Genomic DNA, 15,148 nt, shown 5'->3' on the forward strand with positions numbered 1-15,148 from the left:
ACTATGGGAATCATTTAGAAACAAAGTTGAAAATAGCAAGCTGTTTGAAACAATATACATGCACAGTTATTTGAATTCCAAATAGTCAAACTATTTGATTATGTTTGTGTCCTGTTTTATTAGGAGATATTTATGAACATTAGCATAAATAGAATTTTTCTTTCTTTTTTAAATGAATGGTTGGCTGTTCTTTGTATAAGAAATACCTCTTGCACAATTAATCATTTGATCACCTCAAGTTGAGACAAATAAATCTATTTAGTCTTCTCTAACAACTGAAATTTGGAAGTTTAGGTCAAAAGCCTGTCATAGGTCCGGATATACAATACATCTGAACAAATACTACTTAGTTTGAAAATGAACCCAGTAGGAAATAAGTCCACTGAAAGGCTAACCAAATCCTTGCTCAGAAGTTCTAGTTGTTCCATAGCTTTAGTGAGTGCAGCCTGGTGTTATCTGACTATTATTTCTGATTGCTTGACTTTTGTTGCAAAGAATCTCAGTTTTTACCAAAGCAAAGGTGCTGCCTCATAGGGAAAAAATACCTATTTTCTGCACCGTTTTACAAACATCACCTTGAAATTAATTTGGGACTGTACCAAGCACTGGTCATTGCATTTATATTGGGAATATTGAGAAAGATAGGCACTAGGATTTAGCTAAAATAACTAGCAAGAAAGCAGGTATGGGAAACTGGATATAGCAGTCAAAGTTAACTTCCAGGCAATTGGTTTGAAGATATTTCAAAACAAAATATATACTTTTTTAGCTTATAGGATAAACCCAACCTATTTAAAGCAGAGAAATGGATATATATCACAAAAGACAGATCCCAAAATCTTCAGACTGCTAAAGCAATTAAAATCCTGCTCTGAACATGGCTTTGTACAGTTGTGGACTGTGTCCCTCCCTTTTCTAAAGAGCTATTACTGATAACCGTTTCTTCTGCCCTGTTTTATTGTCCAAGCGTTCCTTCATCACTCTTGCACTTTTAACATTCTATAATTTATGTTCATACAGCACATCCTAGAACTATGTTACCCTTAAAGGGAAAAAAGGAGAGCGGGAGCTTTAAAGATATGACTGGAATTACAAAAGTTGGAAGAAACAGACAAAATACATTTAAGTGGATGGGACAGATTACTTTTCTTAAAAAAAGAAGCCCAAACAACCAGCATAGGCTTTGGAGGTCAGGGGTTTATTTTAGCAATGTTAAAGATGAGCCAATTGATTTGAGCATGTTAGGAATAAGAGTGCCAACTTTAAGTGTCTGATCTAAACCACACTGGAGTCAACAGACAGGTCTGAACTTATTCAGTTTGATCTGGATCAAGTCTTTACTGAAAACATACCAGATGACAAAATGCAGCAAAGAGATCAGGCCTTCTCACCACATCTAGGAAATGAAACTCTCTTGCCAGCATTCACTACTTACCAAGACAGTTGTGGCCATCATGGGCTAACATGAAGCCATCATAGCATGTACACCTGTAGTTGCCTGGAATGTTGATACACTCGTGGACACAACCCCCATTGTAGAAGTCATTTTCACACTCGTCAATATCTAAAACACAAGAGGAGGAAAAATAAGCTTCTGGAAAAAAAAAAAAGACTACTAAGAATACAAAAACCTCTTTGCAACTGAGCATGAATATTTGAATATACACACGTTCCTAATCTTTCTGTGTACTCATGTTGCATATTTCATCCAACACATAGCTCAGGGAATTACTGACTGAATATATCAGGGTCATATGTGACTGAAAAGCAGCAGGCCAACTTACAGAACACCCTTTTTAAAAAAAAAATTGTAGTATCATCACAGTAAACAATGATTTGTTATCAAAAATAAAAAAGAAACACCCTATTTTAGTACTTTTTTAATATTTAAAATGTAGGGTTTGGGTTTTGTCTTTAAAATAATCAAGCAGACAATGAGTTAAACCTTTGACTTGGTAGTAACAAACAACTATCTGAAACATGCTATTAATATGGCATAAGACAAGAGAACATCATGCCTTGTTTAACAAAAAATTGTCTTCTCAGAACAAGGAAGATCTGGTATATTCCTGACAATACATAAGGCTGTAGTTCTGTACAATAAACCTTGAAAAACGCCATTTCTGAAAAAGCTGACACAGTCCACTGAGCTCTATGAAGTTACTATTGATAACTTATTACAGTTTTGTCTGTCTCTTCCCCTTCCCCCACAAAATAAGGCCTATTAACATTTTCTGTATTAATTCATGTATAGCAACAACAAGACCAACATTTTATTCTTAGAAGGTATGCTAGAATTATTTTTACTTATATTTTTGTATACTGGCCTGTATCTGAACGAGTACCATGAATGATGAGAGATGCATCCTGCTTCAACTACAGTCAATTTTGTTATGATCTTCCCTCCCTCATGCAAAAATCAGTTATTCATTCATTCTAGGAAGTGCAAACTTTCTTCTTTTTATAGATTGCATCTTGGCTAATATGCGGAATGTCAGCATCAGAGTCACTGCTGTGAATCATTCAGTGGTGCACATCAACCAAATAAAAATACACGAATAATTCTAGACAGTCGCATAGCTTGATAACTATCAGCTCTAGATCTGTGGTGTGCTACACCAAAACTGCCAGCTACTGTCCTTAAGTTACATAGTGCGTGATAAACGGCTAAAGTAATCTTTTTAGACAATTACCGTTTAGTACACCAGAGCTATCCTGGCTGTATGTTTCAAATGTGCCTTCCATTGCAGAGGTGGCTGAAATATTTCTGGTTTAGGTTCACATTCACACATCCTTGTTTTTTAAAAAAAAAAATCCTCACTTAAAAGTATCCTAGGAAAAGCTTTGCTACCTGGTGTCATACCCAGCCACCCAGCTGCAATCCCAAGACAGCAAGGTAGTTTGGGAAAACAAGATTCTTCTGAAAAGCCAGCTCAGACTCAGTCACTCAATGCTTTCAGCATTTCTCGCCCTTGGATTGAGCCTGGCTAGATTTGTCCTTCCTCGCACAACCCTCTGAGAAGTTTGATCCCTCAGAACAAGGCCAGGCTCCTCCCAGGTGTTTTTGCAAGCTTCCTCCCTCAGGTCTGCCCGTCCCAGAAACCTACCCTAACCTCGAATAGCCCAGGTCTCCATCCGCTTCCCTCCAACAGCTCTGAAGCCCTCCTTTTACAATCTTCTCAGCAGCTTGAAACAGGAATTACAAATTGGCTTTATCTGCCAAAACAGTTTGCTTTTTTTGTAACTCAGCATTCAGCACTACAAAAATGCTGGAAATAAGATGCAGAAAGGATCTTCCTAAAAAAACCATGACCTGCTGCTTAATGGTAAACTTCCTAGTCTTTCAACCACTGCTCTGTTTCAGAAAGCTCACATCCTTTACTAATGATTTCCATCCATTAGTTGTACAAGTGCGGAGTCAGCACAGCCATGGATGTGGTCTACCTTCTGGAGTCCAGTATGACAACAAAACATACACCTGTGATTTTTTCTGAAAACAATAACCAGCAAGTCAATTACTGCATATTGTGCTCATTAAGAACACACTTGCAGCATGGCAGTACAAAGTCCCCAAGAAGCTGCCCTCCTTTATTTACAACCCAGCATGCCCAGGTCCACATTGCCAAAGCGTTGCACTGAGGTTTCCACTCAGTGGATATTAGCAGATTCCATAACCCTTCATGAATATTTCCAGAAACTTCCTATTATTTTCAGGCTACAGGGACAAAACCAGAGCTCTACAGTAACGCCATCTTTTAACAGGCCAAGCCAAGAATCAAAAAGCATGTAACGTGATTCTGATGTCAGGCATGCCAGGTGTTCCTTCAGGACACTCAAGAAAAACAGTATCTTCATTTTAAGATTTGTTCTTAACCTTCATCCAGCACTGAGTTTCTTCAGAAGAGGGAATTCAGAAGAAAGTGTTATCAGTTGTTATATTACTCAGCATCAGGCTGTGAAGGGCTGACCAATTCATTCCCCTTTCTCAAACAATGAATCAAATAGAACTATTTGTTTAAATAAGCAATGGGAGAGCTTTCAAAAGGGACAAAAATCAAATAAATGTGAAGTCTTTTGAATGCCTATCCTTTATATAGTATTTATTTCTAAAAAGCTGTACTGTGATTAGCAGCACAAGGTGCTGATGTAGTAATACGCATACTTAAGTTCTAGGAACGGTAATCTAACAGATCTATAAACCAGAAAAATAACAAAAAGAACAGATTCCTTTAATCTCCTTCTCTTGCGGAGCTCCAGTTACATTAAATTCTGCAAAAGGTTTAGAAGATTACTTCTCCCTTTTGCACCCCAAGAGCTGTACATAACTAGGAGTGGAGCCAAACATTCTACCTATTTGTAGGAGGCATATTGTGAGTTTGTTATTTAAGAGACTTCACCTGGCAGGCTGACTGGAATTTCTATCTCCAATATTGCTAGTAAAACACCAAGGGGATAAGACTGCTGAATTTAAAACTGTTTTTTAAAACAAATACAAACAAACACTGCCAAAAGCATGCATAAAGCCTGCAAAGCCCAAATGTTGAACTTTTTTCAAGCTCCAGCTGCATCAAGAGAAAAGCAGGCAACATGCCTGTAAACAATGTGAATGCCATTGCATCTTCTCTTCTTATGTACCTACAGGAGGACTTTAAAGAACACCTCAGTCAAAGTGCTGAACAACTACACTTTATGGGGAGAATATCACATCTGACATGGCAGGATATGGCTTCCTTAGTAAGCTTAATAAAGCGATAAAAGCAATAGGAGTATACGCAAACACATAAAACCTGCAGACTTGCTCTTAATTTTATCTATTGTAAAACTCAATTTTTGCAGGAGCCAGCTCTGTTTATTTCCTTTTGATTAGGTCATATCCTATTATTCTTTATTGCCTGGAATTGATAGAATTGGGTGTTAATCAAACTCTTGGCTCCAAACACCTCTAATTCAGAAAGTTAATTCTTCCCACTAATTTTGTACCTCCAACTATCCTTAACATTTTAGTGTTTGATCTCTTAATATTGTCTTTCACCATGAAGGAATTAACATAACACAAAAACAAAACAAGAGAAACAGAGAAATGTTGCCATCCTATCGTCTACTGGATGCAGGTGCATATCTTGTTGAATTAGCAAGGCTTACTGGAATCTAGCTCTCAATGGGAAACCTAAAGTTTTATCTACACTGGCAAAATATTTACAAAGTTTTCACTCTACTACATTCTGGCTGTGCAGAGAGGCAACTCTTGGGGAGTCTAGTGAAAAAAAAAATGGAAATTACATCATAATTCCTTCTGAAAAGCAAAGGTGAATCTTTTTGTTACAGCCTGGAAATAACTCTCTTTCAGCAACCCTAGGGAACGTGGCCCTGCCATGCTCTGCTGTTGTCCTCTTCAATAAGCAGCGGTGTTACTTAAAGAGTACATACTGTATGAGGCTGCAATTATTACATGAATATTCAAAACTTTTTTTAAAAGCCTAGACAAGTGACTGAGGAAATTCTAGCATTTGTTACCATGAGAAAATGCTGTAATTTACAATCACTGTATTCCAGTTATCCAAAAAGAATTTGCAGTTGTCTTCTTCAAATGACCTAATTCTTTTTATTCTGAGGGGACCTGCATCTACCTTATACAGATTGGGTTTGATTCTTCTTTCATTATTACAGGTGAAACTGACACTATCCCAGAAATTTGTTTCATTTGTGTATTCTGTGACAAAGGGATGGCACTCTCAGAAGTCTCACAAGGCCACCCTGCAAAGAAACAGGTCTTCCAGGAGCACATGCAGCTTGACTAAGAAATGTTCAAAATAAACCAAGAATCGATCTCTTCTGCTTCCAGTATCACAGTATTTCAGTGAGGAACAGGAGGCATGTCAGCATGAAATAACTAATGTCCAAAAGACAAACCAAACTGTAAAACAGAGAAAAACACTAGTTCCCATTTTGCCTAAACATTTTCAGCATCATCATGAAATTTGCTGCGTGTTAACCATATTTTCCAAGCACTAACAATCTTTGCTAGAAGGTGGCATAGACTTTATGCCAGGAAAGCACAAAATCTACCTCCAGCAAAATCCGTTCCCACACTTCATTATACCAGTTGCCAATCATTAAGTTCCTGAATGCCCAAAAATCATTACAACACATATAACAAAATCTATTTCTTAGCACAGCTACAGATCATTATGGACAGAGCTACTGAAATCAAAGCAAACGTCTGCATAGAGTTGACGAATTTTGGATCAGTGTCACAGCTAAACTGTCACCGAAGCCGTACGGCTATTAACATGCAAAAGGAAGAATGTCTGAGGCCTGAAAGTCAATGAGCCAAATTCAGCTTTTAGTGTTGAATTTCACTACTTCTATTTCTATAAAAAATAGTGTTGAATTCCGCTATATTCTATTTCTATAGAAAACCGGAAAGTCTGCATTGGCACAACCTTTATCTTGGTATCTCTCAAGGCCACAGATCCCAACACACACAACACAACAGAAGATGTTCAAAATAGGAGTAGGAATGGGTAAAATCTCTGTTTATTTAAAAGTATTTCTTGACTACTAATGTAAGGGAAATACCTGGAGTTGATTTAGTAAACAGAAATTTCAATTGACTTTGAAAGGAATAATTTATGTGCTAGGCCATTTTAAAATAAATAGCCAAAGGTTATTATTATTAAGATGCCTGCCCACATCAATTTCTTTTAATTTAGAGAACCACAAACAAAACTTAGCACACAGGTATATTAGGCAGATGTAGAATATTTCCTAAAGGAGCTGCATCCATAAAGTAGCTAGAAACATATATAGTCAATTCTTTGTAAGTGTATCTCGATGGATAAATCCACATATTTCATATAATTCTATGAATTTATTCATCGAGATACACTTACAAATTATTTACTCAGTATCTGAATATTTTGGTGTTCATCTTCATCTATTTATCTAGCTGCTTTAAACAAAATACTGCCAAAGAGGCATTATGGAGACAGAAAATAACATTGTCCTTATGAACTTGCCAGCAACGAAACTGACTTTTTACCTTCCTCCTCCATGAGAGGTTGCTGCTAGCCCCCTACAGAGGACAAAGCATAGCACTTGCAGAATTCTCTATTATCAGTTGTATTCTGATTAAAAAAAAAAAAAAAAAAAAAGTCATACTACAGTTCTGCAATTGCAGCCTGTTGCCTGCTTATTCAGAACTGGTATGCATCAAAGTACATTGCAAAATGCTGGAACGCATATTTCTATGTGGTAATATTTTGCACTTTAATGGCTTCTCTCTTAAAAGCTTTCAAAAAATTTTTACTGATTCTTTTCTGAGTTTTTGGTCACTGTTCCTCCTAGGACTAACGTACTACCCTCATTTCCACAGAAAAATACAGGAGAAAATCCCCACCTTAGGTTCCAAATCCTACACAGTTAATAGAGCTACAGCACAAACAGAGCTGTCTTGATCACTGCATAGTTTTATGCAACCTTGATCTTGGATGCTTGGGAAAGAAGTGACCTTGTAATATCTAAAAGTGAAATGCCTCAAGGTGAAATCCCAATCCTACAAAAGTCAAGACACATTTTTTCCACTGGCTTCATGGAGCCAGGAAGATGTTTCCTGGGACACACAGTAAAGAGATATGCAAGACGGGATCAGCATTTAGATTTCTTATTCCCACTTCCAATTCATAACAAGCAGCAATGTAGCATTAACACTGGTACTTTACTTTTAAGGAAACAGGCAGAAACAAAGTAATAGACACACTGACAAGAATACAAACAAGGTCAAGTTCTGGATCATCATCAGATCAGCATCTTATTCTTTTTAATGACTGGATTTGGGACTGTAAAAGCCATTAAAATAAATACAAACAACATAGAAATATTTATATATACTCAGTTTCTTCAACAGATTCTACATTTAATATACTTTCAACAGTTATACACACACACTGGATAACCTGAACATAAGGCATTTGTACTTCTTATACCAAGTTGCATTTTTCTTAAGAAGGGAACCACTCCAGATCTAAGTCCAGAAAAAAACCTCACGCATAGGTTAAAGGCAGTTTTGGTTAAGTGCAGGCCAAATTCGCCAAAAGTTCAGCTCTATGGAAAGCATTCAACTTGAGCAAGAATACTAAAATTAATAGATTCTCAAGAGGAGTTTAGCATCAGCACATTTCCACATGTTCAAAATTATTTGAAGCCCGCTCACCTCTGCTTTTAAAATTTGCAAGAGTTCACCCAACTAGATATATGAAGGATCAGCTAGGAAAATGTTATCAGTTCCACTCAACCTGACCTGCTGGAATACCATTTCCCTCTGTGAGTTTTGTGATAGCAGAATTCGGTATCTACTCCAAATCCAAATTTTATCACACATCAAGATTCATTCACTTTTTTTCTACTCCAAATGAAACCTTGGCCTTCATCGCAGAGTGAAGTCCATTTCTGAAAATCCCTTCCCATAAAAAGCTTCGTAAGTCACTTTTTCTATAAGAGAAATCAAACTAAAATCTATCATTTGTTACATCTGGTTCTTCCTGAGATACTTTATTTTTTGACTCATAAATGTTAACATCTTTATTCTTTAGATGCTGTGACCCTGCAAATGTTACGATCTAATGAATCAGAGGAACACACAGTACAGCTTTTACGGCTTTCAAGTTGTCCTGATATTTTCAAGATGCTCGTGCCCAAGAAAACTGTAAAATTTGATAGCCATTAGAACTACTCTTGAGAGCCAAGGTCAAGGGTGAGCAGGCTGGGAATAGGCTAAAATCAGAAAGAGCAGTCTGATGTTTCTCAGTGGAGAAAGGAAAAAGAACAGGTACAATAAGTTGTTTATCATGAGGTTTTTTCAGTGTAAATCCTTCAAGAGCCTTTCCACTATTGGTATTGCCCCTCCAATGTTTTGGAGCGCATGCACAAAGAAAAAAAATTTCAGTATTACAACTTCCTTCAAAAATGTCACAAACCCCTATTTTCCAGTACTAAAACAGCAATAAAATGAAAATGCCATGCCAACTTAGTGGAGATGATTTGGATGCAGTCTGTGGTATTGTTGGAGTGTTTTTCTGGAAGCCATTTCATACAGTTTGCAGAAAACATCAAGTATTCTGTAGCAGTTTCATTTGTTTCCTTTTCTTCTGTGATGGCTGAGCACAAAGTTCATCATGCTTTATATCTTGTTAAAGTACTTGTCTGCAAAAAGGGGGGGGAAATGGAATACAAATACAAACCAAACTATGTAGAGGTATGTCCAGCTGGTTGAAGAGCATATATTTTTAAAGCATTAACAGCTTCATATTTAGAAATCTCTTGCCTAAAAACATTTAGGATGCATTTGGAAGGCAGATGAGACACCGGCCCATTTATCACTGGCTGTAGGATGGGACTTTTTTACTTTCAATTTGTTCAGTATGTTTTTTTCTGATCACAATTATCTCCTAATTTTAGAGAAAGCACAGAGAGACCTATTGCAGATCCTTATTTTGTCTTGTGTCTGAATTTGTTTCCCATCATTACACTGATCACAGCAAGCATTGATCAAATTGTGAAGTTGCTAAGGATGGCCTTAAAAGAGTCACCTTCACTTCTCAGGGAAAAAACAGCAAGCTTTCAGACACACAAGTCCTCCTCTAAGGAGGCAACAGGGTACATGAATTTCTGTATCAGAAAAAGTAGGTGTGCTTAGCACTTGTTATTTTGCAAGTTTCAGTTAATGATCTTCAAATATTGTTTATCATACAAAGGCAGAATTAAACAGTCACATTTAAAGACTCCAGTGGCTAGACAGCATCATGCACCCAATGCTGTAAGCAAAATTCAATTGATCCAGCTTACATATTAGTAAATGAATCAATGCAATAGATTGTGAAATTCCAAACTTTCTGCAGTAGCTGAATAATTATATTTTACATTTTTGGCGAATGACCATCACATTCTTCATTCATTAATAAGAAAAATGTTCTCTGGAGACTCTCTTCCTTATATTTTTCTCAAATTCACATTCCCTTCCTCAGTTTCCTGTCTCTGTTCTCTTCCCTGCACATTTCCCTCCTTGCTTAAACTCCTAGTTGAAAGAGTTAGAAGAACATTTTTAATGGCTAGACATTGATACGCCAACCAAACTGACAACAGACAAAAGAATCTGCTCCTTTGATTCCTTCTTTCAGGATGCCCGTGGTTCGAGGCAGGTATTAGTGCTTCAGTGTATGTGTACTTTGCCAATGGAAAGCTATCACTGAAGTACTGGGGAATAAAAAATGCTTCAAAAAATTTTTAAAAGACCACAGAAACTGAAAGCTGAGATTCTGCATGCACTCGATGCAATTTTCCAGCCACTTAAATGCTCTTTATGGTGGCGCATATAACACTCCAGGAGCAGGAATGAAGAGTAGATCAAATAAATGACATGGAACATTCTTCATTTAGGACCTTGCAGAGTTTTTGACTGCTTAACTGACAAGGCAGTTGTCAGGTTTATATAGTGGTTTTTACCTAGAGTACCTTTTGGAGGTCTAAAATCTTTGGACAGCTACAGTAATTTATGGAAAAAAAAAATTAAGCAGAGTTCTTTCAATGGGAAAAATACAATTTCTATTCAGATATCTGAGTATTACCCCTTTGTGACATTTGCTATCTCAACCAGCACAACGGCAACTTATCTGGGACCACTGCCATTCCATTCACGGTTCATACAGTATTTTTCTAGATAAAACCAAAATTATTGTTATCCTGCATTACGCACCTTGAACCCTTGATTAGAGTTTGTTGTGGTTTGACATTTTTCTTAATTGATATTTAAACAGATTGGCTACAAGTTCTTTGAAGTGCAAGTGAGATACACAAATAAAGATGGATACCTGCAGAGCACAAAACAGTTTTAGAGTCTGTCTTTATTTAGTAGCTGCCATGCCCGACAAGCTCAAGCAGAGAGATTTCCTGTTCACAAGCTGTTATGAATGTGAAACATGACATTTGACAGCATTTTCCCCACCACTTCTAAATCACAGCCATTTCCACCACAATTCCCTCTTTTAATATAATGGGAAATGTTTGATTCCACATCTAACCTTGCAAGTTCCTGGAGATATAATCGGAGAGTATTTTTGTGTGCCTTAGTACACAGCTGGTGTGCATGAATCCTAATGACTATCATTTCAGTAAGTCATGGCAGGAGGTTATTCCTAGATCTTCAAATTGAAATATGCATCTAAAAAACTTTAAAACAGTGAAACTACCTGATTGATACAAACATCATTCACCTTTTTTTTTTTCTAACCCCTGTAGGCATCTCCCTCATTCTCAGATTGCGTACCTCCAATGTTCCTTTGTACTTTTAATTTCTGTCCATTGACAAAAGGAAACAATCCCAAGCTTCAATTCTGAACTAAATTTCCTTATTACCTGTTAGTGAATGAACATTAACGTCCTTTCTGTGGCCCTTCATGTGGGACAACAAATTGGGCTATTCCTTCTTGCTCATTTCAGAACATGTCAGTGGCAGATCATGTACTGTAAAATAGAAGATTTCTTGATATCATACAGCACATGCTTCATTAGCCCCTGGCAGATTAACACTGCTTTGGTTTCAGGCTGAGACAGCTAAAGCCACAAGCAGTATGACAGACTATATAGCAGTGGTTTTCAACATTCTTAGATATGAAGAATGTTGTGTTTTCCAGCAGAGGTGAAAATCCTGGTATAGCAAATATACATCTTCTGACAGCATGCTAACCTTTTCAAACTATTTCTTCCATGTGTGCTTTCGCAGTAGCCCAAGCGCTACTGCAGATGCCTGGCTGAGAACTGTTCTGCTGGGCTGGTTAACCCCTTGGGAAATACAATGTAATTTATATCCTATAGGATTTGTAAAACATAGGACTTCCTGTCCTGTATTACTTGGTTGACCTCCCTACTATGTATGGGACACATATCAGACATTCATTTTATCAGCCTATAAAAACTCCCATGAGAGTACCATACAACTAATATACCTATGAGCAGAAGAACTCTGCATTTTGTGTACAGCTGTGCACTGCCATGAGAGAATCATGGCACATACGCAAATGAGCTGTTCAGTGCTGCCTTACATTTCAACATTTACTAAAGTCATGCGGTTACTTCTCAACATGATACACAGCGGATCCGTGGATTTTTGTCCCTTGACAATGCTGGACCTAATAGTTATGAAACCCAAGAAATCAACTCTCTCTATTATTTTGTCACCTGTTCCCTTAATGCAAATAAATTCATACAGTTCCCCGACAGCATCCTTTATGAAATGAAGGCCTCCCAGCATTTTGGTTTGCAGAGAACAGCAAAGAGCAGCCTGTAAGGACATGATAAATGTCACTTATACATTTACCATAGTATAGGTAAAAATTCAGTAAGTTCCCAGTACTCTATGGGAAGGTTATAAACAAATTTATTACTTCTGAAATTTATTAATAGACAGTCTATATACGTGGATTCTTACATCCTCATTATCTTCAGTCTTAAATAAATATTCTTCACGTGTGTTATTTTATATTTGTGAAGATCATCTGTATTCAAGGTCAGGTTAGATAGGGCTCTGAGCAACCTGATCTAGTTGAAGATGTCCCTGCTCATTGCAGGGGGGTCGAACTAGATGACCCTTAAAGGTTCCTTCCAACCCAAACTATTCTATGATTCTAGGACCGCCACTCTAAGTCCCTCACAAGTATGATGACTGTAACTCTTCACCTATTAAACAGCAGCTGACTGGAGGATAGCTTGGATGATCAAAGCACAGATTCTTCTTTGTTTCAGAATCATTATGTTTATTTCTGCCATAAATAGTTTTTTCAACTAGGGATGTGTTTATCTGGACTACGAAAGTCCCCATGATGGTTCTATAACACGCATAGAACGTACTAAAAAATGACAGTACAGGTCATTCTCTAAAGCTCAATGAAATAAAAGTCCCTCATGCCTCATGGTAATTAAGAATCCAAAGTAACTTTGGCAAGAGTAATATATTAATACCAGCATGCTGCCTAACTTCCAATATCAATCATTTTACAGTCCACTTTTCTTATCCAGGAGATAGTACTGGGGATTTCATATTTTTCTTCTCTTTTCTATGGTGTTGTGCACTGATAGTTAAGTCCGCTTAAAAACTACTTCAGTGCTCTATCCTCAATACAGATGCATTACCTGTATATAAATTATGTTTTCAGGAAAGCGGTAAGTATTTATCTTTCTTTGAGTCCCTTGCAGGGCTGTAGGTACTCAGCATCTTTAGGAAACAAACTGAATAAAGTTAGTTGAGATGACTCTACATTTAAAAGAAATGTCTCCCTTATGAGCTTGATACATTTGCTTCAAAAAGATCTGAGAAGACTAAACTGAATAGAAATTAGATCAAATATTTACAAGAATTTTTTTAAAATCTTAGATAGGCTTACAAAATGCTCTAACTCATTTTTCTCCAGCACCCTTCAGCTTTGTGCGCTGTGTAGAAGGTAAAAGAGTTACTAGGCTACAGATTTTGTTATTATGCAAGAGTTGAAGGTGATCAAGTCACATTATGTTTCTGTAATGACAAATTCAATTTCACACAGAATTGTGTTTCAGAATCTCAACTTTCAGTAAGCTAAACCTTATTAAACCTGTAATAATAAAGATAATACCCTAAATGTGAGTGCACACAAAGCACTGTCTGAAACAGTTCACAGCTCTAAGAGCTATCCTCAATCAGAAGTCAGTGGATTTGGGAACTGTACAATCATGAAATGTGGAATTCTTTTCAAGATGCTAAAACATTTGGTAATTTTGCTGTACAACTCCAAATTCTGGCACATACTCTCAGCTTCTTAATAACAATTCTGTCCCCACAACGTGTAAAGTATGCACCATGTAATTTTGTTTGGGTGTACAGACCGAGCATTTTCCATATTTTGAAAGCATGGTGCTGGCCAGTATCCACAAGAAGCCCTAGATGCTGCTGTAGTAGATCGATGCAAAAGGGTTTTATTTTCAAACAAATATTACATTAATGTAATTTCTGGATTCAGGCCTTTTATTCCTGAAACAGAGAACACTGTTCTACTGATACATGCCCACAATTCTAAAATTTTATTCACAAAAGGAGTTCATTAGTTGTGATGTAGGCTCTCCTTAGTCTTCTAAAAAGCCATGCAGAAATTAGTCTTGTGAGCCAGAGCTCGATTTATCAACAGAGACAAATAATAAGAGAAAATCTGAAAACTAGTAGTAAGCAGCCTTTGGCTTTTGACCTGTAGATATGTAGCAATTGTCCAGCAGAGACAAAGATCTACAGACAGTGAACATCAGCATGGAACCCATCAGCTTTTCCATCATTACCCTTTAAAGACTCTTTGGCCAGTAGAGAAGTAAGCTAGAGCATGGGCTCTCTGAAAAGGAACTACTGAAGTACACTCCCCTTTGCCTGACATACAGGGGTGAGGGTTAGATAAGGCCAGGGCAGGCTGCACAAACACCAATTTCATAGTGAAGAAAATCCAGGAAAAGAAACAAGGATGAAATTTAAAATTGAAATGTAAAAAACACCACTGCTGACCTGTGAATCATCAAATATTTTCAATTATAAGCTCTGCTCGCATCTGATATTGGGACAAGAAACAGAAATAGAGCAAACAGATGCAATCAACTAGCTTTGCCAAGAAATTAGACATTTCTGCTCCAGTGTTCAAATATCCTGTACTAGAAAGCACACACAGCTTCCAGCACCGTTAATGCTATCCAGTGAAAAAAGAATGAAACTGCAGATATGGAAACAGTAACATGGGCATTTGCTGAAAACTGAAGAGAGCTCATATTCATAATTTGGAAATTTTCCTTTTGTAATTTTATGTAATGGTATTTGTTTGTTATGTTGGGCAGAATGTTAGGTAGAAAGAACAAAAGAATGCCTACATCATCTGTGGAGTAGTCAAATAATATGCAGTTGACAGAACGCACCACAGAAAGCCAGGCAGTCTAATCGGACTGCCCTCTTCCCCAATAGTAGAGGGATAAACGTGGATAAGTTTATATAAACATTCGTTTAGTCCTGTAGAGTTATTCCAAATACTCTAATTTAGATGATTTATCATGAGATGACTTTCAGAGCAATGCTATTTTATTAGGTACAGATAAG

At 37.1% G+C, this 15,148-nt stretch overlaps 1 protein-coding gene across 1 annotated transcript in view; it reads right to left on the reverse strand.

Annotated features, from left to right (window-relative positions):
- The window catches only part of SCUBE1 (signal peptide, CUB domain, EGF-like 1), a 215,308-nt gene that overhangs the window by 180,475 nt on the left and 19,685 nt on the right, over positions 1-15,148 (reverse strand). The window contains exon 3 of the mRNA XM_009879702.1: positions 1,436-1,564. Within this exon, the coding sequence (XP_009878004.1) occupies positions 1,436-1,564 (129 nt within the window). The remainder of the gene's footprint in view (positions 1-1,435; positions 1,565-15,148) is intronic.

This window comes from Charadrius vociferus, unplaced genomic scaffold, assembly GCF_000708025.1.
Source record: "Charadrius vociferus isolate BGI_N301 unplaced genomic scaffold, ASM70802v2 scaffold90, whole genome shotgun sequence".
Taxonomy (NCBI): domain Eukaryota; kingdom Metazoa; phylum Chordata; class Aves; order Charadriiformes; family Charadriidae; genus Charadrius; species Charadrius vociferus.